Source organism: Halichoerus grypus, chromosome 2 (assembly GCF_964656455.1).
Source record: "Halichoerus grypus chromosome 2, mHalGry1.hap1.1, whole genome shotgun sequence".
Taxonomy (NCBI): domain Eukaryota; kingdom Metazoa; phylum Chordata; class Mammalia; order Carnivora; family Phocidae; genus Halichoerus; species Halichoerus grypus.
In genome coordinates, this window is record NC_135713.1 from 170135450 (window position 1) to 170160036 (window position 24587).

The 24587-nt window shown below is 43.6% G+C and overlaps 1 protein-coding gene across 2 annotated transcripts in view; it reads right to left on the reverse strand.

Moving 5' to 3' along the window:
- Nucleotides 1–24587, reverse strand: part of ASIC2 (acid sensing ion channel subunit 2) — a 1112496-nt gene that overhangs the window by 6585 nt on the left and 1081324 nt on the right. For both annotated transcript variants that reach the window (XM_078063539.1, XM_036122794.2), the window contains exons 4-7: nt 7183–7333; nt 5102–5158; nt 3616–3769; nt 1196–1287 (exon numbers count right to left, since the gene is read on the reverse strand). In XM_078063539.1, the coding sequence (XP_077919665.1) occupies nt 1196–1287; nt 3616–3769; nt 5102–5158; nt 7183–7333 (454 nt within the window). The remainder of the gene's footprint in view (nt 1–1195; nt 1288–3615; nt 3770–5101; nt 5159–7182; nt 7334–24587) is intronic.

The window sequence follows — 24587 nt, forward strand, 5'->3', positions numbered from 1 at the left end:
CGGGCCCAGGGTATTAGTCTCTTGGCTCAGTCCCTTATGGCCACAAGAGTCTCCGAGACCCAAGTGGCAGCCACCTTAACCCAGCTGGGTCCCTGCTGTGGCCGAGTCCCCAGTCTCCTGGGAGAGGTGCAGAAATGATCCGATGGCATCTGGAAGAAGCTGGGCCCTGGGCCCCTGGCATGGTGACTGTCCAGGTACCAGAAACTACTCCTTATGGATCTTCTGTGGGCTAGGGCTCTATCCCAGTGAACCATCCCTACAAACTCATCGAGTGCTTTGATTAGACCCATTTTACAGATGGGGGACCTGACGTTCAGCGAGGTGAGGCCACGTGCCCGCCTTCTCGTAGCTGGTATGCATCCATCTGACTCTGTGCCTGTCTACTTCCCTCTACACCTGCTGCCCACCCCTCCCCCGCCCCTGACGTACCACTCTCAGTCGGTCCAGCTCACAGAGGGAAGAGCAGCTAATTTTCTTTGTAGGGACAGCATCATGTCCTTTCTTGAGAGTGAGCAGGCATTGGGAGAAAGGCCCCAGGGGCAGGTCTTTTAGCTGTCTACCCTCAGGGGTCTTGTGGGTTTTGCACTGGGTGGGGCAGGGTTGAAACGAACTCCCCGCATCCATTATGTGCTCATGTGGCCAGGTTTGCGGATGTGACCTTGTGTGGGGGTGGCAGTCAGGTCTGTAGACATCTGGGGATGTGTGGCCCTTCTTTTGTGTTTGACAAAGGACTCTCAGTCCACGGGGAACATCTGGTCTCCATGCTGCAATGTTGCTTTCCAGGTTGGGCTCCATCCGGGGCCCTCACTGCCTGGGGACCACCCACAGCTCAGCCTTCCCTCCATTGGACTGCTCTTTGTCCCCGCTGTGGCCCTGGGGCTCACGCCAACCTGGGGGCAGAAGACCACGGAATCCAACAGGGCAGCGCTGGAAAGGCCCTGAGAGACCTTTTAGCTCACCTGCCTCATGGTGTTGATGGGGAAACTGAGGCCTATGTTGGGGCATGAACTGGGCCGAACACCTCCACCACACTGGAGTCCTTCCCATTCTGGGACAGAGGGAGTAATTAGTACATGAAAAGGCCAGACTCCTCCGAAGGTGTATCTATCTACCTGCCTGCCTGTCTACCCAGCTGCCTATTCCCCCTAGCTTCCCCCATGACACGTGGAAATTAGCGCAGCCGACACTGACTTACCAAGTAAGGCAGCGACTTCATATGCCTTCTTCTGTTCAATTGTCTCATAATTGAGAGCTTCAAAAAATATATCCAGAACAAGGATGTTCTCTCTGCAGAGGGAATATTCAGGACCATATGTGGTGAGAACCCTCAGGGGCCACACGGACCATCTAAAACACAGCTTTCCCCTTGACAGCAGGAGAAGCTGAGCCCATGAAAGTGCAACAACTGGCCCAAAGTTAGAGCTGGTTGGTGACAGAGCTGGCCTTGGAGCTAAGAGTCCTGACCCCCAGCTTAGTGCTCTCTATAGACCAGAAGCACGTATCAGCTGTGCCCCTCTGTCCCTCAGCTATCTCCTCTTTGTGTCCTTTCCATGAGTCCTGCCTGGTGTCCAGGTCTCTGGGCCCCCAAAGCGTCTTCCTGGTTCCTCACCAGCAGGTGAGCTCAGTACTCTCTTGACAAGCTCTTCACTCTTTGGTTGTGCTTGCCCCAGCTGACCTCCTGGGTACTCTGTACCCACTCCTGACAGCCCCCCATGTTCCTACTTGGATTTTTCTTTTTTAAAAAGATTTATTTATTTATTTGAGAGAGAGAGAGTACGAGTGGTTGGGGCGGAAGGAGAGGGAGAGCGAGAATCTCAAGCAGACTCCTGCACTGAGCGCAGAGCCTGATGTGGGGCTCGATCTCACAACACTGAGATCACGACCAGAGCTGAAACCAAGAGTCCGACGCTTAACCAACGGTGCCACCCGGGCGCCCCCCTACTTGGATTTATAACAAGCTTCTCCTACTGGGAGCCCCCGACTCTTAACACTGCCAAGTCAGCTGCCAGAGTCAGGGAGGGTTTTTAGGGAGCAAATGTAGATCTGGCTGAGGGGTTCCCTTTTGCTCCTTTAGGCAGGTGTGTTAACAAGACACATCTTGGCAGGCAAAATCATCACTGCTGTCAGGACATCTGCTCAACAGCGGGGCCTGGCACCTCCTATTCGCCATCTCCTTCATCCCTGGTCACAGTGGCCTCGGTGCACTTTGTTCTCACCCCGCTCAGCCAAAGCTGCCCCAGGATGGGCTCTGGTGGTGGTGCTGGCAGGAGGGAGTGGCTGGTGAGAGAGAAGCAGATCCTCCTCCCCCCTGCAGGGCTCCCTGAGGCACCACTCAAAGTAAGGGTCTCCATGGCTTGCCTGGGTGATGGCACCTGCCTCCTACCAGGCTCCCGCCCTTTCTTCTGGCTTCCCTTCTGTCCTCTACACCTCCGCCTGAGGGATCTTTCTAAAACTGCTAAACTAAGTCATATTAAAAAAAATTACAATTTGGTTCCTCAGTCACAGGCTACATTCAGAATGCTCAACAGCCACGTGTGGTTAGTGGCTCCCATGTTGGCCATCACAGACACAGAACATTTCCATCTGTGTAGAAAGTTCTGTTGCAGGGCAGTGGTCCAAAATACACATTTGAGGCTGTCACCCACCCACTCGAATCTCTTCGGAGGCTCCCTATTCTCTTCAGGGAAAGTCAGTCCCTGTCCCCCACCCCACGGCCAGCTCCCCCGACAAGGTGCTCTTGCTCTGCCACATCACCCGCCGAGGCTCTCTCTGGCCCGTCTCTTGTCTGCCCTGCGCCGATCCTCTCTGCTCAGCCTCTGCCTGGGACACCTCTTCTCCCAGGGATTTCTTTTTTTTTTTTTTTTTTTTTAAGATTTTATTTATTTATTTGAGAGAGAGAGAATGAGAGACAGAGAGCATGAGAAGGAGGAGGGTCAGAGGGAGAAGCAGACTCCCTGCCGAGCAGGGAGCCCGATGCGGGACTCGATCCCGGGACTCCAGGATCATGACCTGAGCCGAAGGCAGTCGCTTAACCAACTGAGCCACCCAGGCGCCCTCTCCCAGGGATTTCATTCATTTATTCTGTTAGAAGACATTTTTTGAGTGCCAACTATGTGCCAGACACTCTCCAGCAGAGAACAAGAGGAAAGGCTCCTGCTTTCAGGGAGCTTTCAATCTAGTGGGAAACACACACACACACACGAATATGGAATTCCATACCTGGATGAGTGTTATAAAGGAAAACACCAGATGCTTGGAGAGAAAAATAAAGGGAGGGGCACTCATTTAGCTGTTTGAGGAGATGACCTTTAAATGGAGACGTGCACAATGAGGAACCAGTTAGGTAACATGTGAGAGGAAGGGAGGGGAGAGGGAAGGGAATATGCAAGGCCTCCCTGGAAAACTCCTTCAAGCTCATTAATGGCCGGGAGCTGCGTCTTAACCATCATTGTTTTTGCTTTCTGAGTCCGAAACACAGAGTTTGGCCCACAGCAGTGTTCCATTAATATCTGCTAAATGGAGCCAACTGCTTCCCTTCGCCCTCTTCCTTAATCGCTCCCAGTTCCTCCTCGATCCACCCCTTCTCCCCCTGCCTACCATGCCCACTTGGCTTACGAGATATATTTTTCTGATTTGTTAAATTTCTTCTCCAGGTACTTGGCTGACGTCTTGCTGGGGATCTTCACCATGGAGAGCTCTTTGTTGTAGCGGGTCAGGTTGCAGGGTGTCCTGCAGAGACAGTAATTACTGTCCTTCTCCGCTAGCAGACCTGGAAGGGAGACAGGAGTCAGGTGTGGGGGCGGGGCCCCTGGGTTCCGGGGGCGGGGCGTGAGCTGGGAGGAGGTGCCTTCCCCCAGGGGCAGTGAGGGGTGGAGCGCTGCGCAGAGAAGGGGAACTGGGCGTTGGCTCTAGGTTGGTAAGGGTGGGAGCTCTCATAAAATGGTGCCCACTCTTTCTAGGTTTCTCTTTGTCCTGTTCTCCTTTGACTTCCTTTATTGTTATGTTGCCCTTTAAAAATTGTTGAAAAGGCACCACTTTGGAGAACAGGCTTCCAGGGAGTCCTGGCGCCCTCAGCTTCCCAGAGCCTTCTTCTCTGCTCCTAGCCTCGGTGTTCTCATCCACAAAGTGGGCCTCCCGTCAAGGGCAAACGTGGGAGACCATTTTATCTGAAACCCAGGGCTCCGTGGTATTCCCTCTGTGGCTCCTCCCTAACCAGAGCCTGCCTCTTCTGTCTGCTGGGTTAGGGCACAAGCAAAGATCCCCAATTCCTGTCCCTAGAAGCAACCTCCCTGCATCTGGAACGTTTCTTTCCTTCAAGCTCCTCTTAGGACAGGGTGGCTAAAGACATACTTCTCTCCCTCCGTCTCTCTGAGCATCGCAGTGTTACCCACGGGCTTTGTTGATTCTGTACTCCAAAGAGAGATGTCTTTGTATACGTCAGAAGTCTCTCACTCTCTCTAAGCCCCCCCGCCCCCCCAGTCCTTCTGGAAAAATCTGGATGCAGGAGTCCAGAGCTGTCCCGGCTTAGCTCCAACAAGTGCAGCTGCTCAATGAAATTGAGTCCAAATGATTTAAACACTCTTTCTGCTTGTCTTGATTATAAATCACTTCCCAGGTCCGGAGAGAGGCAGGCGTGTGGAGTGGGTCTAGCTTTGGGGTTGTAGCTTGTTTGTGGGATCTCCCGCACCCGGAAGTTTTCCAGTGGGGGAATCCAGCAGTTATTCCAAACTGCAAGCACCCAGCGGGAGGAGGACGAGGGGGAAATACACGCCGGCCGCCCCTCCTTCTCTCCCCCATCTCCTTCGGTGCCCACCTGGTTGTCCACTGTCCATCCTCTCTCCATCTCTGTCCGCTCCGCTGCGTTCCCCAGTGCTCTCCATTTCCCCCAAACCCCAACCCATCTCTACCCGTACCTCTCTACTGCCGTTCTCTCCCCCAGTGCCTGGTCAGCCTTCAACCGCCCGCCTGCATCCCTGCATCTGTTCACCCCTTCTCTTCCTCCTCCTCTCACCTTCCTGTCCTGTCCCCATTTCTCCCACACACAGAGGGCCTCCGAGGTCTCAATCTCAGCCCCCCACTCCATTTGTCCCCCAGTACTGACCTAGGGCAGGCTCTGCGCACTCCTTGTGTTGCTCAGGAGTACAGAAAGGGGCATCCCCTGCAAAGAAGAGACACAAGGAGAGGTACTCAGGCAGCAACATCTCTCTCCTGGGCTGGGGAAGGGGAGTGCATCCTGCAATCGGGAAGGGTACCATACCCAGCCAGCATTCAGAAGGGAACCTCCACGGAAGGGAAACACTGATCAGAGCTGCCTGCCGGCAGTTGGGGCCCAGTGTACTCAGAGCCAGGGGATTGGGTCTGCTCTGTTCTGTGAGCTTGGGCAGGCCATAATAGAGTCCGCCTAGCTAACTTCTCCCAGATTGCTGTGCTGGTCCACCCAGCTCAGATGGGTGATACATGAGAAAGCCTTGGTGGCTGAAAGCAGGGAGGTGGTGGAAAGTACCTCCTGCGGCTGGTGCGCATCATTGTCTGTAACTCACATGGGTACTTCCTGCAATAGGAAACACTGTGTCTGTTTTACCCGTGGGTGCGAGACTTGAGGCTTAAGTATCCTGCCTTCCCAGGACACCAGAGCTAGCAGTGATGGAGGTGAGCTTTGAACGCAGGCCAGTGTGACCCCGAGGCCAGGGATCTTTCCAACAGCAGCATTCTGCTTTGAGCAAGGGCTGCTTTGTAAGTCTCCTATTGCTCTGCCCTTAATTGCACACTAGTAACTGAGATGCCAGGAACAGTGTCATGAGTGGAATGATTAAAATCTACTGCTTCCTTTTGGCTCAGGTTCCATGAGGGGAACCTCACTGGCTGCTGACTCGGTCTGAGCATCAGGCAGGTAATATTCAGCTATATTCTCCTCTCTGGTCTCTTGGTAGAAATCCAGAAACCACCCTCGTCCACACCTTTTTTTTTCTTTTGCCAAGTGCTAAAGTTAAACCTACCACAATATCCTTTCCTTACTATTTCCCTAAACACCTTTTCAAGAGCTGAGAGCTGATATGCTTCCTCCTTTCCAACAGTAACAATTTAACTGTTATGTTTCCCTTTTTGCTCTGTCTTCTGGGAGTCTCAGGCAATTTCAAAGATCAGCAATCATCCATTTAGATTACTAGGAAAATTATTGATTACTGATGAAATAATGCAGAATTTTGCTAGAAGCATGTTCATCTCAGCATTGGTTTTACCAGAAAACAATTGATAATCAACTAAATGTCTGATATAAGGATTTAGTTAAATAAACTTAAAGTATGATACAACTATGAAATAGTAGCCATGAAATATCATAGTGACGTTCCCAACACATAGTAGGTCATCAGTCAACAGTACTTTTGGTTTCCTCTCCCCATGTGCTAATACAATGACCACTGACTTTTGCACTTTTATATTTTAGCCCAATTTTATCCTCATAACAACTAATGATTGTGTTTTAAAGATAATGAAGGTAAGAACAGAAAGGTTTAGTAACTTTTGCCAGGTCACACAGCAGGTGAATGGAAGAATCTGAATCAGAAGCCAACGTCCCTGCCTCCAGCCCGTCATTCTTCCTTCTATGCTGCAATACCAAACTCTTCATGCTCGAATCAGCCCTCCCACCCTCCATCCCCTGCACTTCTGCTTCTGATTAGCTGACCATCTCTAATGAGATCATCTAATGAGATGGTTACATGCCTTGTTAGTCTGACAACAGAAATGTCAGCACATGCACATTTATTTGCTGGCTGATGGACTTTTGCCTCCTTCAAAAGAGTGCTAGACATTTAGATGCAAGAAGGGAACCATCTGGATGAAAGCAATAGACACCTGGGTGTTTGAACAGGTACCATACGAGGATTCAAGAATTGTAAGCACTCAGATACCTGGACACTGAACTCTAGGAGATAAGAGCAGCGAACAATTAGCACACATATTGAGCACTGGGAGGAACGTTCTTCAAACATCTGGACGCTTCTGGACACCAGGATGCTGCCTTGGTTGCTAACTGGATGCTTCTATCTGCCCTCTAAGTGTTTGGGACCAAATACTAGCCTTCCCAGAACAGAATCCCTGTGGATCCTCGTGGAGTGGGTACAGTGTTTCCCACTGGGGTGTGAAGTGCAGAGAAGGTCCCAGGCAGTCCCTGGCACTGACCTGGCATGTGGACCATGCGGCAGTTACAGTTCTCCACTATGTAGCGCGTCTCGCAGTCAATCCGACAGGCAGTGATACTGTAAACAGGAAAGAAGTCGAGTCCCATCTCTGAGGATCGGCACTCGCCCCAGGGTGGGGGCAGATATGTGAGCTGCAAGACAGGAAGGTGGAGGCAGCAGTCAGCCCTGGAGGTTCAGCATCAACAGCCCCAGTAGCTCATTCATTCACTTATTCAATCAACAAACAATTCACTCAACAAAATGTTTTTTTTTCTTTTTTAACCCTAGCAGACTTTAACAAAGTCTCTTAGGATATTTGTGTTAGACAGTGTCACTAACTTTTATATTAAATACTCCTTTTTTGTTTGTTTTGCAATTCAGAGACTAGGTGGATATAAATATTTTTTCAATCTTTACAGTATTTCTAATGACTTCATTATTAAAAGCTAAAAATGTAAATCTGCATAAACATCTTGTATTTTTCTAAATATTTTTATTTATTTATTTTTTATTATGTTATGTTAATCACCATACATTACATCATTAGTTTTTGATGTAGCGTTCCATGATTCATTGTTTGTGTATAACACCCAGTGCTCCATTCAATACGTGCCCTCTTTAATACCCATCACCAGGCTAACCCATCCCCCCACCCCCCTCAGTTTGTTTCTCAGAGTCCATAGTCTCTCATGGTTCGTCTCCCCCTCCGATATCCCCCCTTCATTTTTCCCTTCCTACTTTCTTCTTCTTCTTCTTCTTCTTCTTCTTTTTAACATATAATGTATTATTTGTTTCAGAGGTACAGGTCTGTGATTCAACAGTCTTACACAATTCACAGCGTTTACCATGGCACATACCCTCCCCCATGTCTTATCACCCAGCCACCCCATCCCTCCCACCCTCCACCACTCCAGCAACCCTCTGTTTCCTGAGATTAAGAATTCCTCATATCAATGAGATCATATGATACATGTCTTTCTTTGATTGACTTATTTCGCTTATCATAATACCCTCTAGTTCTATCCATGTTGTTGCAAATGGCAAGATTTTGTTTTTCTTGATGGCTGCATAATATTCCATCATATATATATACCACATCTTCTTTATCCATTCATCTGTTGATGGACATCTAGGCGCTTTCCATAGTTTGGCTATTCAACAAAATGTTTTTGAGATTTATCCACATGGTCATGTGCATTAGTTCATTTTTTTTTTTTTTTTTTTTTTTAATTTTTTTTTATTGTTATGTTAATCCCCGTACATTATGCATTAGTTCATTTTTTTAAGTCACTGAATAGTTTTCCATGTATAAATACACCACAATCCACATCCATTCACCTGAGGATGGGCACTTGGATTGTTTCCAGTGTTTGGTGATTATGAAAAAGTCCCTATTAACATTTTATATACAAGTCAGTTCAGTTTTAGGACAGGTATTTTAAATTCTCTTAGGTAAATGGCTAGGAGTAGAACAGCTGATTCATAAGATAGGTCTAGGGATAACTTTATAGAAACTGTGAAACTGCTACCCACAGTGGTTGAACTTTCATTCCCACCAGGAGCGAACAAGAGTTTTGGTTACTTTGCATCTTTGCCAAATCTTGATTTTGTCCATATTTCTAATTTTAGACATTCTTGTAAGGGTATAGTTATATCATTGTTGTTTCTATTTGCAGTTCTCTGATGATTGATGATCTTGAGCACAATTTTAAGTGCTAATTGGCCATTCATATATTAACTATTGTGACACGTCTTTTCAAGTCTTTTGCCCATTAAAAAAACTTGCTTACTTTTTACTTTTATTATAAAGCTGTAAGAGACTCCATATGTTCTGGATAAAAGTCCTTTGTCAGATATGTGTATTGAGAATATTTTTCCTACACCTCCTATAGTTTGTGGCTTATTTTTTCATTTTCTGAGTGGTGTATATTTTTCCTGCTTTTAAAATCCCTCATTTAAGATGTCATTTACATATGATAAAATGCATCAATTTTAATGTACAACTTAATAAATTTTTTACAAGTGTGTACACCCTGGTAACAACCATCCTAATCGAGATGCAGGACATCTCTATTAACCCTGAGAAATCCCCTATTTGCAGTCTCCTCCCAACCCTCAGGCCATCACCGATCTGCTTTCTGTCATAAATTAGTTTTACTTGCTCTAGGATTTTATATAAATAGAAGCATACAGCATGTACTCTTTTGTGTCTGCCTTCTCTCTCTTAGCAGAATGTTTTCGAGATTCATTCATTCTCTTGCATGTCTCAGTGGTTCATTCCTTTTTATTGCTGAATTTTACTTCTTCCTTTCTGGTCTCTCTTTTTTATTTTCTTGCTTCAGTGCATTGGCCAGAAACTGTATATGGTGTAATGTTGGAAAAAATTGAAGAGAGAGGCTATTCTTACCTTGTTCCTGATTGTAGGAGGAAAGGGTTCATTACTTCACTATTAAATATGTTAGGCATATGTTTTTTTTCTTAGATGCTCTTCTCAGATTGAGAAAGTTTTCTCCTATTTCTAGTTTGCTGAATACTTCTATCTTTAATGAGTATTGAGTGTTGACAAATGTGCTTCCTCTTTCTAATGAGATGATCCCATGATTTTTCTCCTTTATTCTGTGAACATGGTGAATGATACTGGTTGATCTGTAGATACTGAACCCACCTTGCATTTCTGGCATAAGCCCCACTTGGTCATGATTCATTATCCTTTTTATATATTGATGTATTTGATCTACTGTTTTGTGGAGGATTTTTGCTTCTATGTGCATGAGTGATATTGAATTTATTTTACTTTTCTTGTAAAGTCCTGGTCAGGTTTTGGTATTGTGGTTATGCTAACTTCATAAAAAATTTATAAAGTGTTTCCTTTTTCTCTATTTTCTCATTTTGTGTAGACAGTATCATTCCTGTCCTAAATGTGAAGCCATCTGGACTTGGTGATGGAGTGTGTGTTTGTGTGTGATGATTTTTAATTATGAATTCAATTCCTTTAGTAGATTTAGAGACAATCAGACTTTCCAGTTCTTCTTGTGGTATTTTTGTTGTGTTGTTTTCTAAGGAATTTGTCCATTTAATCTGTTTTTGAATTTATTAGCATACACTTGTATATAATATTCTCTTAACATTTTTGAATGTCTGTAAAATTGGTAGTAATGGCCTCTCTTTCATTCCTGATATTGGCAACTTGTGCCACCTCATTTTCCTTATTGTTTTTGATTTCTAATTTAATTATGCTTTGATCAGGAAACATACTCTCCATGGTTTCATTCCTATAAAATTTACTGAGATTGATTTATAGTCCGGCATTTAGTATATCTTGGTGAATGTTCCATGTACACTTGAAAAGTATGTGTATTCTGTAATTGTTGATGTAGGTGTTTTATAAAAGGCAATTAAGTCAAATTGTTGGATAGTGTTGTTCCAATCTATATCTTTACTGAATTTTTGTCTAGTTATTTATCAATTGCTAAGAGATATGTGTTCAAATCTCTAACTGTGACCATAGATTTTTCTGTTTCTCCATTTAGGTCCATCAGTTTTTGCTTCATGTATTTTTGAAACTTTATCATTAGGCACATACATATTTAGGATCATGATATCTTCTTGAGAAATTGATTCTGTTATCATTGTGAAATAACCCTCTTTATCTCATGCAATAATTTGTCTTGAGGTTTACTTTGTATATATAGACATACCAGCTTTCATATGCTTACTTATCTTTTCCCATTCTTTAATCTTTTTGGTCCACCGTTTTACTTTTAACCTGTCAGAATATTTTTATATAAATATTTTAAAGATTTTATTTATTTATCTGAGAATGAAAGAGAGAACACGAGAGGAGAGAGGGTCAGAAGCAGAAGCAGACTCCCCGCTGAGCAAGGAGCCTGATGCAGGACTCGATCCTGGGACTCCAGAATCATGACCTGAGCCAAAGGCAGTCGCTTAACCAACTGAGCTACCCAGGTGCCCCAGAATATTTTTATATTTAAGGTACATCTCCTGTACACAACATATTTGAGTGCTGCTATTTTACCCTGACAATCTCTGTGATTTAATTGGAGAGTTTAATCCATTTACATTTCATATTATTCTGGATATAGTTGAGTTGAAGTCTACGATCTTGCTCTTTGTTTCCTATTTGTCCCCACTGCTATTTCTTCCTTTGTTCTATCTTCTCTGACTTCTTTTGGGTTAATTGAGTATTGTTTTAGTAGATCGTTCCATCTCCTCTATTGGCTTTTGATTTATACCTCTTTGTATTATTATTATTTTTAGTTGTTGCTCTAGGATTTACAAAATACATCCTTAACTTATCAGAATCTATTTTGAATTAATATAATACCACTTCACATATAATTCTATTTACATCTCTTCCTGTCCTTTATGCTATTGCTTTCATATATTTTATTTTTACATCTGTTATAAACACTACAGTATACTGTTAATATTTCTGCCTTAAGTAGCCCACTGACTTTCAGAGAAGTTAAGATAAGAAAGAAAACTTATATTCAAATTTAACCACATATATACCATTTTCACTGTTCATTCTTTTTTTTTTTTAAGATTATTTATTTGAGAGAGAGAGAGAACATGAACAGCAGAGGGAGAGGGAGAGAGAGAATCTCAGGCAGACTCCACATGGAGCACAGAGCCTGATGCAGGGCTCCATCTCACAACACTGAGATCAGGGCCAGAGCCAAAACCAAGAGTCACATGCTTAGCTGACTGTGCCACCCAGGCACCCCTGCTGTTCATCATTCTTTTGTGTAGATCTGAATTTCCATTTGCTATCAGTTCTCTTCAGGTGGAACAACTTTATCATTTCTTTCAGTATGGGTTCACTAGTGGTAAATAGTCTCTGTTTTCATTTATCTGTAAGATGTGTTAATTTTGTCTTTATTTTTGAAACATATTTTGGCTATGTATAGAATTCCAAGTTGTTAAGTGTCTTTTTCACCATTTCAAAGATATTCCACTGTTTCTGGCCTCTAATGTTTTTGAAGAGAAATCAGTCATAATTTTTTCATTGCTCCCTTCTATGTATTACACCTCTTCTCCTCTGACTACCTTTAAGATTTTGTTGTTGTTATTTTGTTTTCAGGATTTTGACTGTGCCATATACCTGGATGTGATTTTCTTTGTATTTATTCTGCTCGGATCACTGAGTTTCTTGAATCTGTGGAATGATGCTTTTAAACAAATTTAGAAAATTTTTAGACAACATTTCTTCAATTATTTTTTTCTCAAATGATTTCACAAATCACTGGGGCTCTGTTCACTTTTATCAGTCTTTTTTCCCTCTTTTTGTCTCATTTGAATAATTTTTGTTAACCTGCCTTCAAGTTTGGTGTTCATTTATTGTTTTCTCACCAGTCTTCTGAGAATCCCATCCAATAGTTTTTCTATTTCAGGTAATTATATATTTCAGCTATAGGTTGACCTTTTAAAAAAAGTTTTCATATCTTGTCTAAAAGTTTCTCATTATTTACATCTCTTTCTGTAATTTTTTAACATGCTTATCATTGTTATTTTAAAGTTGCTGTTTCTAATTCCAACATGGGCTATATGTGGATCTGTTTTGACTGGTTGTTTATTTTTCTTTTCATATTTTCCTTCTTTTTTTCATGTGTCTAGTAGTTTTTTACTACATATGGGGAATATAGTCCTTTTTAACTGTATGCTGGACATTTTGAATAACTATAGTGACTCTGGATCAATTATCTTCCACTGAATACTATTGGGTTTTGTTCTAGCAGGCAGTTAAATTAATAGTGAATCACTTTGATTTTGTGGAGGCATTGTTTAGGCTTTGTTTATAGATGGGCATATTTTAGTTTTGCCTTTAGTTCTGGATTATAGCTCTTTGTCTTTGGATGTGATCTTAACTCCTGAGGGACGACTCTTCTGGGATTTTGGTGGAAGGTCTGAGGTGTTTATCAAGTCTCTCCAACTTGATGAGACTTGGATTTCAAGTCTGTCTCCCACCAGTGGCAGCTGCGGAAATTGCTTCCCATTTCTTTCTAACTTGTTTTTGCACCTGAACTTCTTGGAGTCTCTCCTCTTCTGTATGAAGTTTGAAGTTCAGGCTAGGACTCATACCTCTATCCATCTATCCACACCCACCCATCCACTTTCCATGTGTCCAATAAACATCTATTTAGCACCTATTCTGGTCTAGGAACACTGCTAGAAACTGAGGCTCTGACGATGAATGAGATGTAGCTCTTCTGACTATGGGGCTTACAGCTCCGATGGGGAGCCCCCTCGCTTTTAAGATTTCTTTTCCCAATTTTTAGCCTTTCAGGCAACCCTGAATTCTGACTTCAGACTTCTTAACTCAATGGCTGCTGCTTCCTGCTTGAACTCTATCCCCAGGATTCCCTTAGAACTTGGCATGCCTCCCAGGGGAGGTCAGGTAAATAATGTGTACTTCACTCAGTGTGGTTCCCTTCCTTCAAGGGCTGTGTATCTTCCAGTTTCTGCCTGCTTTTCGTCTCTTTCCAGTGCCATCAAATAGTAGCTTTAAAATATTTTGTGCAGAGTTTATAATTGCTCTTTTCAGGAGAGTTTGTCTGATGTAAGCTGCTCCACCGTTACTGGGAACCAAAAGCCTCCACTTGTTTTATTTAACATTCACAGGACTCCTTTGAGGTTTGATGCTCCTATTCTCATTTTATTAATGAGAAACTTGAGTATCGGAAAGGTTAAGTAAGCTGTCCAAGATCACGAACCTACTCAGTGGCAGAGCCAGGAGACGGACCTGGGAATTTCTGACCCCGGCCTTGTGCTTATCACACTACGTTGCCTCTATAGTAACTTGGTGGGAGGGAGGGAGGGAGAAATACTCCAAGGAGGACTTTTTCAGAGCCTTTCTTTTTCTTTTAATCTCACGGTTTCTGTTCTTCCTTTTTCATGGTTTGCTTTACTCCTTCATCTTTCTTTGGTGGTAATGAGTTTGACGGGGCTTTTGCCCAAATTTCCTGTATGACATTGGAAAAGTCACTGCTCTATTCTAGACAGTATTCCCATGTGTAAATAGGGAAGTTTGTGGGTAGGAGGTGTCCTCTAATTAGAATGGATTGCATCCCCTATGTTGCTCAATATTGCATCATTAAACACACAAACTGGCTTTGGGAAAAACTAATCATGACTTTTGGCAAGTCTAGGGGTCTAAAATGATATAAATTAACTCTGGAGGGGGAGCCCATTTATTTTTTCTCCTATTAAAACAGGTTCCCACAATGGGTTGACCCAAGAATGTGGCTGGTAAAGCTCTGATGGTGATGAGCCAAAGTTTGTTCAGGGTCAGCCACTTCCCTTTTGTTGCAGAGGTCATGACCCAGATACCACCACTACCTTGCTGTGGCTGGTTCATCATCTGTTCCTTCAGGTTTTCTGAAGAATCACACACTGTGGCAGCTGGAAAATCACAGCACGTACAGCATCAACTCTTGCTTACCAATGAGTACCTGAAAGTAGGTTGGAATATTTGTTTATCCTGGGCAAGCAAAGCCTCTGGGGGACCCTGAAGCACTGTCTTCAGATATCTGAAGGGCTGTCTCAGGGAAGAATGAGATTTGTTTTCTGGCTTCCCAAGGGAAAGACAGATACAAGAATAGTTGTAATAAAGGAAATGAAGATGATGATAACATTTATTGATGTCGCAGTCACTGTGGTAGGCACATTACACGTATGACTCTAATCCTAAAGAAGGATAAATTCTGGCTCAACTTTATAACTTACTAGCATGATTCAATAATAAAGTCACTGTCTTGAGAGTGAATTCCCCATCCTGAGGGGTGTTCAAGCAGAAGCGACATGAATCCCTAGCTGGGATGGGAAGAGACTCAAACATTGGGTGTGCAGTGGATGAGATGGCTCCTAAGGTTTCTTAAGTCCCTATGTTTAATCATAGATCCTAAACCTATTCTTTTTACTAGAAAAATTAGAGGCAGTGGAAAGAGCTAGATAGAATCTTGAACACCACTCTTTCATGAGCCAGCTATCATGACCTTGGTAATCCCCCCCCCCCCCCCCCCCCGCTGTTCGTGTCGTCATCTGATCAAATGAGATTAGTGCCCTGCAGGCTGGCAGGTGCTCACCAAGGCTTAGTTCCCAGCCCCAACACCTAATAAACCCCCTTATGCTTCTCTGCCCCTTCATTCATGCAACAAACAAGCAGCTCAGCTCTGCCTCTGCGCCCCTAAAGTTCAGTTCTGTAGACCAGCAATCTTCTCCCTTTTTAGGTCGAGTTACTTTGAGTTGGGTTTATTACGATAAGGACTCAGTGCCAAGCAACTGGATCTAGGGGTCTGGAGCTAGGAGAGAGGAGAGGCGCCCGGAATGGAGCCTTGAAGTGTTCTTGCATGTACTTGACATCTCACCCTCCCTTCCCATGTTTTTCCACTATGCCATGGCTTTTGGATAATTGCTGAAATTTATGAACTTGAACAAAGAACTCAGCACTTTTGTGATTGACTATTCTGGTGCTTGCCTTTCGTTGCTCCACTGTCTTGAGGCTTCTGTCCGCAGTCATTTTCACTTTATAGAGAGAGAAGCTTGTGTTTGCTGCCTCCTTGCCTGGGAACATCCTGTGCTGTTCCTCAGTCTCTAGCTTTCCCAGCGTCCCCCAGCCCACAGATCCCAATGCAAACCAGCAGGTGGCGCTGCAGTTAGCGCACCTACCCACGTGCTTGTCTGCAGTTTGAACAAGGGAGGGAGTCAGTGGGTCTCCCTTGCCAAGCTCCCTGGCCTTTTCCTTGTGTCTGCAGCCCACACTCAGGCCTTGGCTGGGATGCTCTGTGGGAGCACTGGGGCTGGAGAGGTGAGTAAAACGGGGCTCCTGTTTGCCCAAGCCCTGCTCCTGCCAGCATCGTAGGGATGTCCCCACATCCCGGGGGCCTGTCCTCTGCCTCTTCCTCCAGCCTGCACAGCTGAAGGGGAGTGGGCAGAACACAGCGCTATTACTGACAGGCTAAGTTAACTAACTACGCTGGGCCTCAGCTTCCTGATCTGCAAAACAGAGCTGATAATTTAAAACTCACAGGGCTTCCTTGAGGGTTAGATGAGAATAAGCCTGGCACCTTGCACAGCGTTTACACATGTTTATTGTCTTTAGATTAGGGAAGCATCTATAAAAGTCCTTCATTCACGGTGGCTGTCTGGTGGCTGGTTCTACATGCCTGTCCTAATTGGCATCCCTTCTCCAATGGTACCCATATCTCTCCCTGCCCCCTGGATCTCAGGCCTCTAGTGCAGCACATGGTATGTGCTTCAGACTTGTTTATCGAATGAATTGCCCCATCCTGCTTTCTCCTAGCCTAAGTATAGAGGATGAGTGCAAGGGGCTGCCCTCTCCAAACCATGCAGGACCACCATGTTGTTCCCCATAGGCTCTGCACTGAAGTAGGCTCAGCACCAAATCACTCTGAGTCCTGGACTAGTCAATGGCAGGTTTTCCTTTGTGACTTAGGGCATGCCACTCAATCTCTCTGGGCTTTTCTGTCTCATCTGTAAGGGGCAGGGCTCTAATGGTATTCTGCTCTGAGAGGTCCCAGGTTCCAGGATTAGGGGACAGTGAGGTCCCCCGACCTCTGAGCCAGGCCCTGTGATCTCCCCTTCATTTTTTCCACTTCCCACTCCAAGTGCAAACTTCTGCTTTGCCCACCCAGATGGAGAGGATATCAGAGCCTGCTTTCGAGACATAATTTGCAGTTTGATGCTTTTATTGAATCCTGCTGAATGATTTAGTGTGTTCACAAGTGATTATATGGCGCTCCTTTTAAACAATCCTAAAATCAAATGAAATACTAAAATCAAATCTACCCTTCAGTCACTCACAGAGGCAGCAACGGGTCTCAGGGGAGACATGTCCTTGTAGGCAGCACACAAGCAGTGAGGTAGCTCCAACTTCAGTGACAGTTCAACTCACAAGGTCAAAGCAGAAGAGATGGCATCGGGAAGAAGCAAAAGTCGTAGTGACTGAGCCGTAAGAACACCTGCCAGTTTGAGCGCGCCTGCTATGCGTCAGGCACTTTCAAGAATATCGCCTCTTTCAATCCTCACACTGACCCTGAGAGAAGAAGTCCTACATGCCCGAGAGACTGACTGTAGCTGAATTGATGGTATGGACACAGCTGATATTTACTGAATCCTTATGAAGCACCTTATTTATACTGACTGCTTGCATTCCCGCAGCAACCTTGTGAAGACTTTTATGCCTTCATTGTATATCTGGGAGGACTGGAGCATTTAAGGGACTATGGTCATGGAATTAGAACGCAGCAGTCTGCACCTTTAACAACTACCTACAATGAAAGAATTGGTCACAGGGCTTGGGGTCCACAGAAAGTAGAGGCAATTCCTGGGTGGGCGGGGGGACACTGGGGCAGAGATTTGAGAGATGGGAACATGTGTTCTTCAGACTCCAATATGGGAAATAGTGCATTCATTGAACAGTGCAGTCCTCTCAATAACCTTGCCAGTTAAATGATATCATCCCATTTTACAGATGAGCAAACTTTGGTAAGTTGCCCAACACCACACAGCTGAGAAGTGGCAGAGGCAAGATACAGAGCAACATCTGTCCAACTGCAGGACTCCTGATTGGGGGTCAGGAGACATCCTAATCTTGGCTCTGTTGTTATCCTGCTGTCCTCTCAGGGGACTTAGGTTTTTCATCTGCAAACCAGGTGACTGTTCCTTTCCCGCATTCTGGGTACATGGCAGACATCACTAGTCAATCACAGATGTGGTCTTGGAACTTAGCTAAACACTGCCATTTGATTGAAATTGGAACAGAGAGGAAATGTATTTGGGAGGCTTCATCTGTAGAAACCTTAAAACTACTCGTTGAATATTCACATAGACCAGATAAATGTTCAGCCTGAGCAAATTATTATATACTATATAAAATACAGAATGTGACTTCCTTGCAAGAAGAGTAACCATAACCTGCCCTCTTGTGTAGGAACATCCCTGACTGCTGTTTGGACCATTTGGACCAAAGGAAGATTCACCCACTCAGAATTCAGCGATGCCCTGGTCCTGCACTGAGGTCACACACAGAGTTCTTTGTTGTGCTGGCTGGAAATTAGTAGTAGTAGCTGGTGCAGCACTTTGATAAGCAACAACAATCAATTTAAAAAGTGAATTACTGGGGCGGAGCAAGATGGCGGAGGAGTAGGAGACCTGGATTTCGTCTCCTCTATGGAAGTCAGCTGGATAGGGATCAAACCATTCTGAACACCTACGAACTCAACAGGAGATCGAAGAAAAGAAGAGCAACAGCTCTCTGAACAGAAAAGCGACCACTTTCTGGAAGGTAGGACGTGAGGAGAAGTGAATCCGAGGCGATATTCGGGAGGACAGACGGTGGGGAGGGGCCTCCATCGGCCGCTTCTGGCAAGTGATAGAGCAGCGGAGCACAAAATCGGAACTTTTAGAAGTTGGCTCTGCTGAGGGACGTAGCTCCAGTGGCTAAGCGGGGGGTGGAACCCTCGTGGGACAGTGTGGTCTCAGGACCCTCAGGGTCACAGAAAGACCGGGGGTGCCTGAGTGTGGCAGAGCTCCCAGGTATCAGAGCGGGGAAGCCGGCTACAGAGACGGAGCCAAGGAGCGGGCTCTCAGCTCCTGGTTGCCATAAACCATGATCCGCAGCACAGTTGGGCCACTGCTCCTCCAGCAGGGACCCAACAAACGGCAGATCCGGGGAGACTCATATTCCTCCCCCAGGAGGAGTGGCATGGGAGCGCACCACAGGGATCTGCTGGGTTTGGAGACTCCACACCTAGTCGGGTGCCAGAGATAGAAACGCTTGGTCACAGGCCGGGTGAGCACAGAGTGTGGCCGGAGACCAGAGAGACAAGAGTGATTGACTGCTTTTCTCTGGGGGCACTCTGAGGAGCGGGGCCCCGAGTTCCTGGCTCCTCCGGAGAGGAGATTGGGAGGCCGCCATTTTCACTCTAGTCCTCCAAAGCCATACTGAAAGCTTGCAGGGAACAAAAGTTGCAAGAGCAAACCCGAGCAGATTACTTAGCTCGGACCAGGCGAGAGCAGGGCAATTCCACCTCCGGCAAAGACCGAACCACGGCAATAGGCCCCTCCCCCAGAAGATCAGCAAGAACAGCCAGCCAAGACCAAGTTTACCGATCAATGAGAATGGCAGAACTCCAGAGCTAGGGGAATACTACACATCGAATCCATGGCTTTTTTTACCATAATTCTTTAGTCTTTCAAAGTTAATTTTTTTAACTTTTTTTTTGAATTATTCTTTTTCCCTTTTTCAACCAACATCTTATCTATCCCTTTTTTAAAAAACATTTTTATTTTTCATTTTTAGAGTCATATTCTATCCCTTCATAGTAGCTACCTTTATTTTTGGCATATATATATAAGTTGTTCTCTCTTTAAAATTTTTGAGATACAGTTTCTTCTAACAGATCAAATATACCCTAAATCTCCAGTGTATGGCTTTGTTCTAGTCTGCTGCCTGATCACGTCTTCTCCCTTTTATTTTTTTATAAATCCTCTTCTTTCTTTTTTCAAACAATTTATCAATTCCTTTTATAAAATTTTTTATAATTTTCATCTTTACAGTCATATTCCATCCCTTCATCATATCAACCCTTATTTTTGAACACATATAAGTTTTTCTTTCTTTAAAATTTTGGGAGGCACTTTCTTCTAACAGACAAAAATACACCCAAAATCTAGTGTGTGGCACTGATCTATGCACCAGCCTGATCATATTTGATCATATTCTGGTTTTTTTGGTTTTGTTCTGTTTAAAAAATCTTTTTCTTTTCTTTTTTTTTCTTTTTCTTTTTTCTTTCTTTCCCTTTCTTTTCCCCCGGCTTCAGGTCTTTTCTGACATTGTTACCCTGTTAGCATTTTGTTCTCTCATTCATCTATTCTCCTTTGGACAAAATGACAAGATGGAAAAAAATCACCTCAACAAAAAGAACAAGAAGTAATACCGACTGCCAAGGACCTACTCAATACGGACATTAGTACAATGTCGGACTTAGAGTTCAGAATCATGATTTTAAAGATACTAGCTGGGCTTGAAAAAAGCATGGAAGTTATTAGAGAAACCCTTTCTGGAGAAATAAAAGAACTAAAATCTAACCAAGTCGAAATCAAAAAGGCTATTAATGAGGTGCAATAAAAAATGTGGACACTAACTGCGAGGATAAATGAGGCAAGAGAGAATCAGTGATATAGAAGACCAAATGATGGAAAATAAAGAAGCTGAGAAAAAGAGATAAACAACTACTAGATCCCGACAGCAGAATTTGACAGATAAGCGATACCATAAGAATGGTAACAACATTAGAATAATTGGGACCCAGAAGAAGAAGAAAGAGAGGGGCAGAAGGTATATTGGAGCAAATTATAGCAGAGAACTTCCCTAATTTGGGGAAGGAAACAGGCATCAAAATCCAGGAGGCACAGAGAACCCTTCTCAAAATCAATAAAAATAGGTCAACATCCCGACATCTAATAGTAAAACTTACAAGGCTCAGAGACAAAGAGAAAATCCTGAAAGCAGCTCGGGAAAAGAGATATGTAACCTACAATGGTAGAAACATTAGATTGGCAACAGACCTATCCACAGAGACCTAGCAGGCCAGAATGATACAAACCTGGCATGATAAATCAGAGCACTAAATGAGAAAAATATGCAGCCAAGAATACTATATCCAGCTAGGCTGTCATTGAAAATAGAAGGAGAGGTAAAAAGCTTCCAGGACAAACAAAAACTAAAGGAATTTGCAAACACGAAACCAGCCCTACAAGAAATCTTGAAAGGGGTCCTCTAAGCAAACAGAGAGCCTAAAAGCAACATAGACCTGAAAGGAACACAGACAATATACAGTAACAGTCACCTTACAGGCAATACAATGGCACTAAATTCCTATCTTTCAATAGTTACCCTGAATGTAAATGAGCTAAATGCCCCAATCAAAAGACACAGGCTATCAGATTGGATTGAAAAACAAGACCCATCGATATGCTGTCTGCAAGAGACTCATTTTAGACCCAAAGACACACCCAGATTGAAAGTGAGGGGGTGGAAAACCATTTACCATGCTAATGGACACCAAAAGAAAGCTGGGGTGGCAATCCTTATATCAGACAAATTAGATTTGAAACCAAAGACTGTAATAAGAGATGAGGAAGGACACTATATCCTACTTAAAGGGTCTATCCAACAAGAAGATGTAACAATTGTAAATATCTATGCCCCTAACATGGGAGCAGCCAATTATATAAGGCAATTAATAACAAAAGCAAAGAAACACATTGACAATAATGCAATAATAGTGGGGGACTTTAACACCCCCCCCCCACTGAAATGGACAGATCATCTAAGCAAAAGATCAACAAGCAAATAAAGACTTTAAATGACACACTGGACCAAATGGACTTCACAGACTATTCAGAACATTCCATCCCAAAGCAACGGAATACACATTCTTCTCTAGTGCCCATGGAACATTCTCCAGAATTGATCACATCCTAGGTCACAAATCAGGTCTCCACCAGTACCAAAAGATTGGGATCATTCCCTGCCTATTTTCAGACCACAATGCTTTGAAACTAGAACTCAATCACAAGAGGAAAGTCAGAAAGAACTCAAATACATGGAGGCTAAGAGCATCCTACTATGAATGCACGGGTCAACCAGGAAAATTCATGGAAACCAATGAAAATGAAAACACAACTCTTCAAAATCTTTGGGATGCAGCAAAGGCAGTCCTAAGAGGAAAGTATATAGCAATACAAACCTTTCTCAAGAAACAAGAAAGGTCTCAAGTACACAACCTAACCCTACACCTAAAGGAGCTGGAGAAAAAACAGCAAATAAAGCCTAAACCCAGCAGGAGAAGAGAAATAATAAAGATCAGAGCAGAAATCAATGAAATCGAAACCAAAAGAACAGTAGAACAGATCAACGAAACTAGGAGCTGGTTCTTTGAAAGAATTAACAAGATTGATAAACCCCTGGCCAGACTTATCAAAAAGAGAAGAAAAATGATCCAAGTCAACAAAATCATGAATGAAAGAGGAGAGATCACAACGAACACCAAAGAAATACAAACAATTATAAGAACATATTATGAGCAACTCTATGCCAGCAAATTAAATAATTTGGAAGAAATGGATGCATTCCTAGAGATGCCTCAACTACCAAAACTGAACCAGGAAGAAATAGAAAACCTGAACAGACCTATAACCACTAAGGAAATTGAAGCAGTCATCAAAAATCTCCCAAGAAACAAAAGCCCAGGGCCAGATGGCTTCCCAGGGGAATTCTACCAAACATTTCAAGAAGAATTAATACCTATTCTTCTGAAACTGTTCCAAAAAATAGAAAAGGAAGGAAAACTTCCAAACTCGTTTTATGAAGCCACCATTACCTTGATCCAAAAACCAGGCAAAGACTCCATCCAAAAGGAGAATTACAGACCAATATCCTTGATGAACATGGATGCAAAAATTCTCACCAAAATACTAGCCAATAGGATCCAACAGTATATTAAAAGGATTATTCACCACGACCAAGTGGGATTTATCCCTGGGCTGCAAGTTAGTTCAACATCTGCAAATCAATCAACATGACACAACACATTAACAAAAGAAAGAACAAGAATCATATGATCCTCTTAATAGATGCAGAAAAAACATTTGACAAAGTACAGCATCCTTTCTTGATCAAAACTCTTCAGAGTATAGGGATAGAGGGTACATACCTCAATATCATAAAAGCCATCTATGAAAAACCCACAGCAAATATCATTCTCAATGGGGAAAAACTGAGAGCTTTCCCCCTAAGGTCAGGAATGCGGCAGGGATGTCCACTATCACCACTGCTATTCAACAGAGTATTAGAAGTCCTAGCCACAACAATCAGACAACAAAAAGAAATCAAAAGCATCCAAATCGGCAAAGAAGAAGTCAAGCTCTCACTCTTTGCAGATGATATGATACTTTATGTGGAAAACCCCAAAAACTCCACCCCAAAACTGCTAGAACTCATACAGGAATTCAGTAAAGTGGCAGGATATAAAGTCAATGCACAGAAATCAGTGGCATTCCTATACACCAACAACAAGACAGAAGAAAGAGAAATTAAGGAGTCGATCCCATTTACAATTGCACCCAAAACCATATGATACCTAGGAATAAATCTAACCAAAGAGGCAAAGGATCTGTACTCAGAAAACTATAAAATACTCATGAAAGAAATGGAGGAAGACACAAAGAAATGGAAAAACGTTCCATGCTCATGGATTGGAAGAACAAATATTGTGAAGATGTCAATGCTACCGAGAGCAATCTACACATTCAATGCAATCCCCATCAAAATACCATCCACTTTTTTCAAAGAAATGGAACAAATAATCCTAAAATTTGTATGGAACCAGAAAAGACCCCGCATAGCCAGAGGAATGTTGAAAAAGAAAAGCAAAGCTGGCGGCATCACAATTCCGGACTTCCAGCTCTACTACAAAGCTGTCATCATCAAGACAGTATGGTACTGGCACAAAAACAGACACATCGATCAATGGAACAGAATAGAGAGCCCAGAAATGGACCCTCAACTATATGGTCAACTAATCTTTGACAAAGCAGGAAAGAATGTCCAATGGGAGAAAGACAGTCTCTTCAACAAATGGTGTTGGGAAAATTGGACAGCCACATGCAGAAGAATGAAACTGGACCATTTCCTTACACCACACACAAAAATAGACTCCAAATGGTTGAAAGACCTCAATGTGAGACAGGAGTCCATCAAAATCCTAAAGAACACAGGCAGCAACCTTTTTGACCTCAGCCGCAGCAAGTTCTTCCTAGAAACATCGCCAAAGGCAAGGGAAGCAAGGGCAAAAATGAACTATTGGGACTTCATCAAGATAAAAAGCTTTTGCAAAGCAAAGGAAACAGTCAACAAAACCAAAGGACAACCGACAGAATGGGAGAAGATATTTGCAAATGACATATGAGATAAAAGGCTAGTATCCAAAATCTATAAAGAACTTATCAAATCCAACACCCAAAGAACAAATGATCCAATCAAGAAATGGGCAGAGGACATGAACAGACATTTTTCCAAAGAAGACATCCAAATGGCCAACAGACACATGAAAAAGTGCTCAACATCGCTCGGCATCAGGGAAATCCAAATCAAAACCTCAATGAGATACCTCCTCACACCAGTCAGAATGGCTAAAATTAACAAGTCAGGAAATGACAGATGTTGGCGGGGATGCGGAGAAAGGGGAACCCTCCTCCACTGTTGGTGGGAATGCAAGCTGGTGCAGCCACTCTGGAAAACAGTATGGAGGTTCCTCAAAAAGTTGAAAATAGAGCTACCGTACAATCCAGCAATTGCAC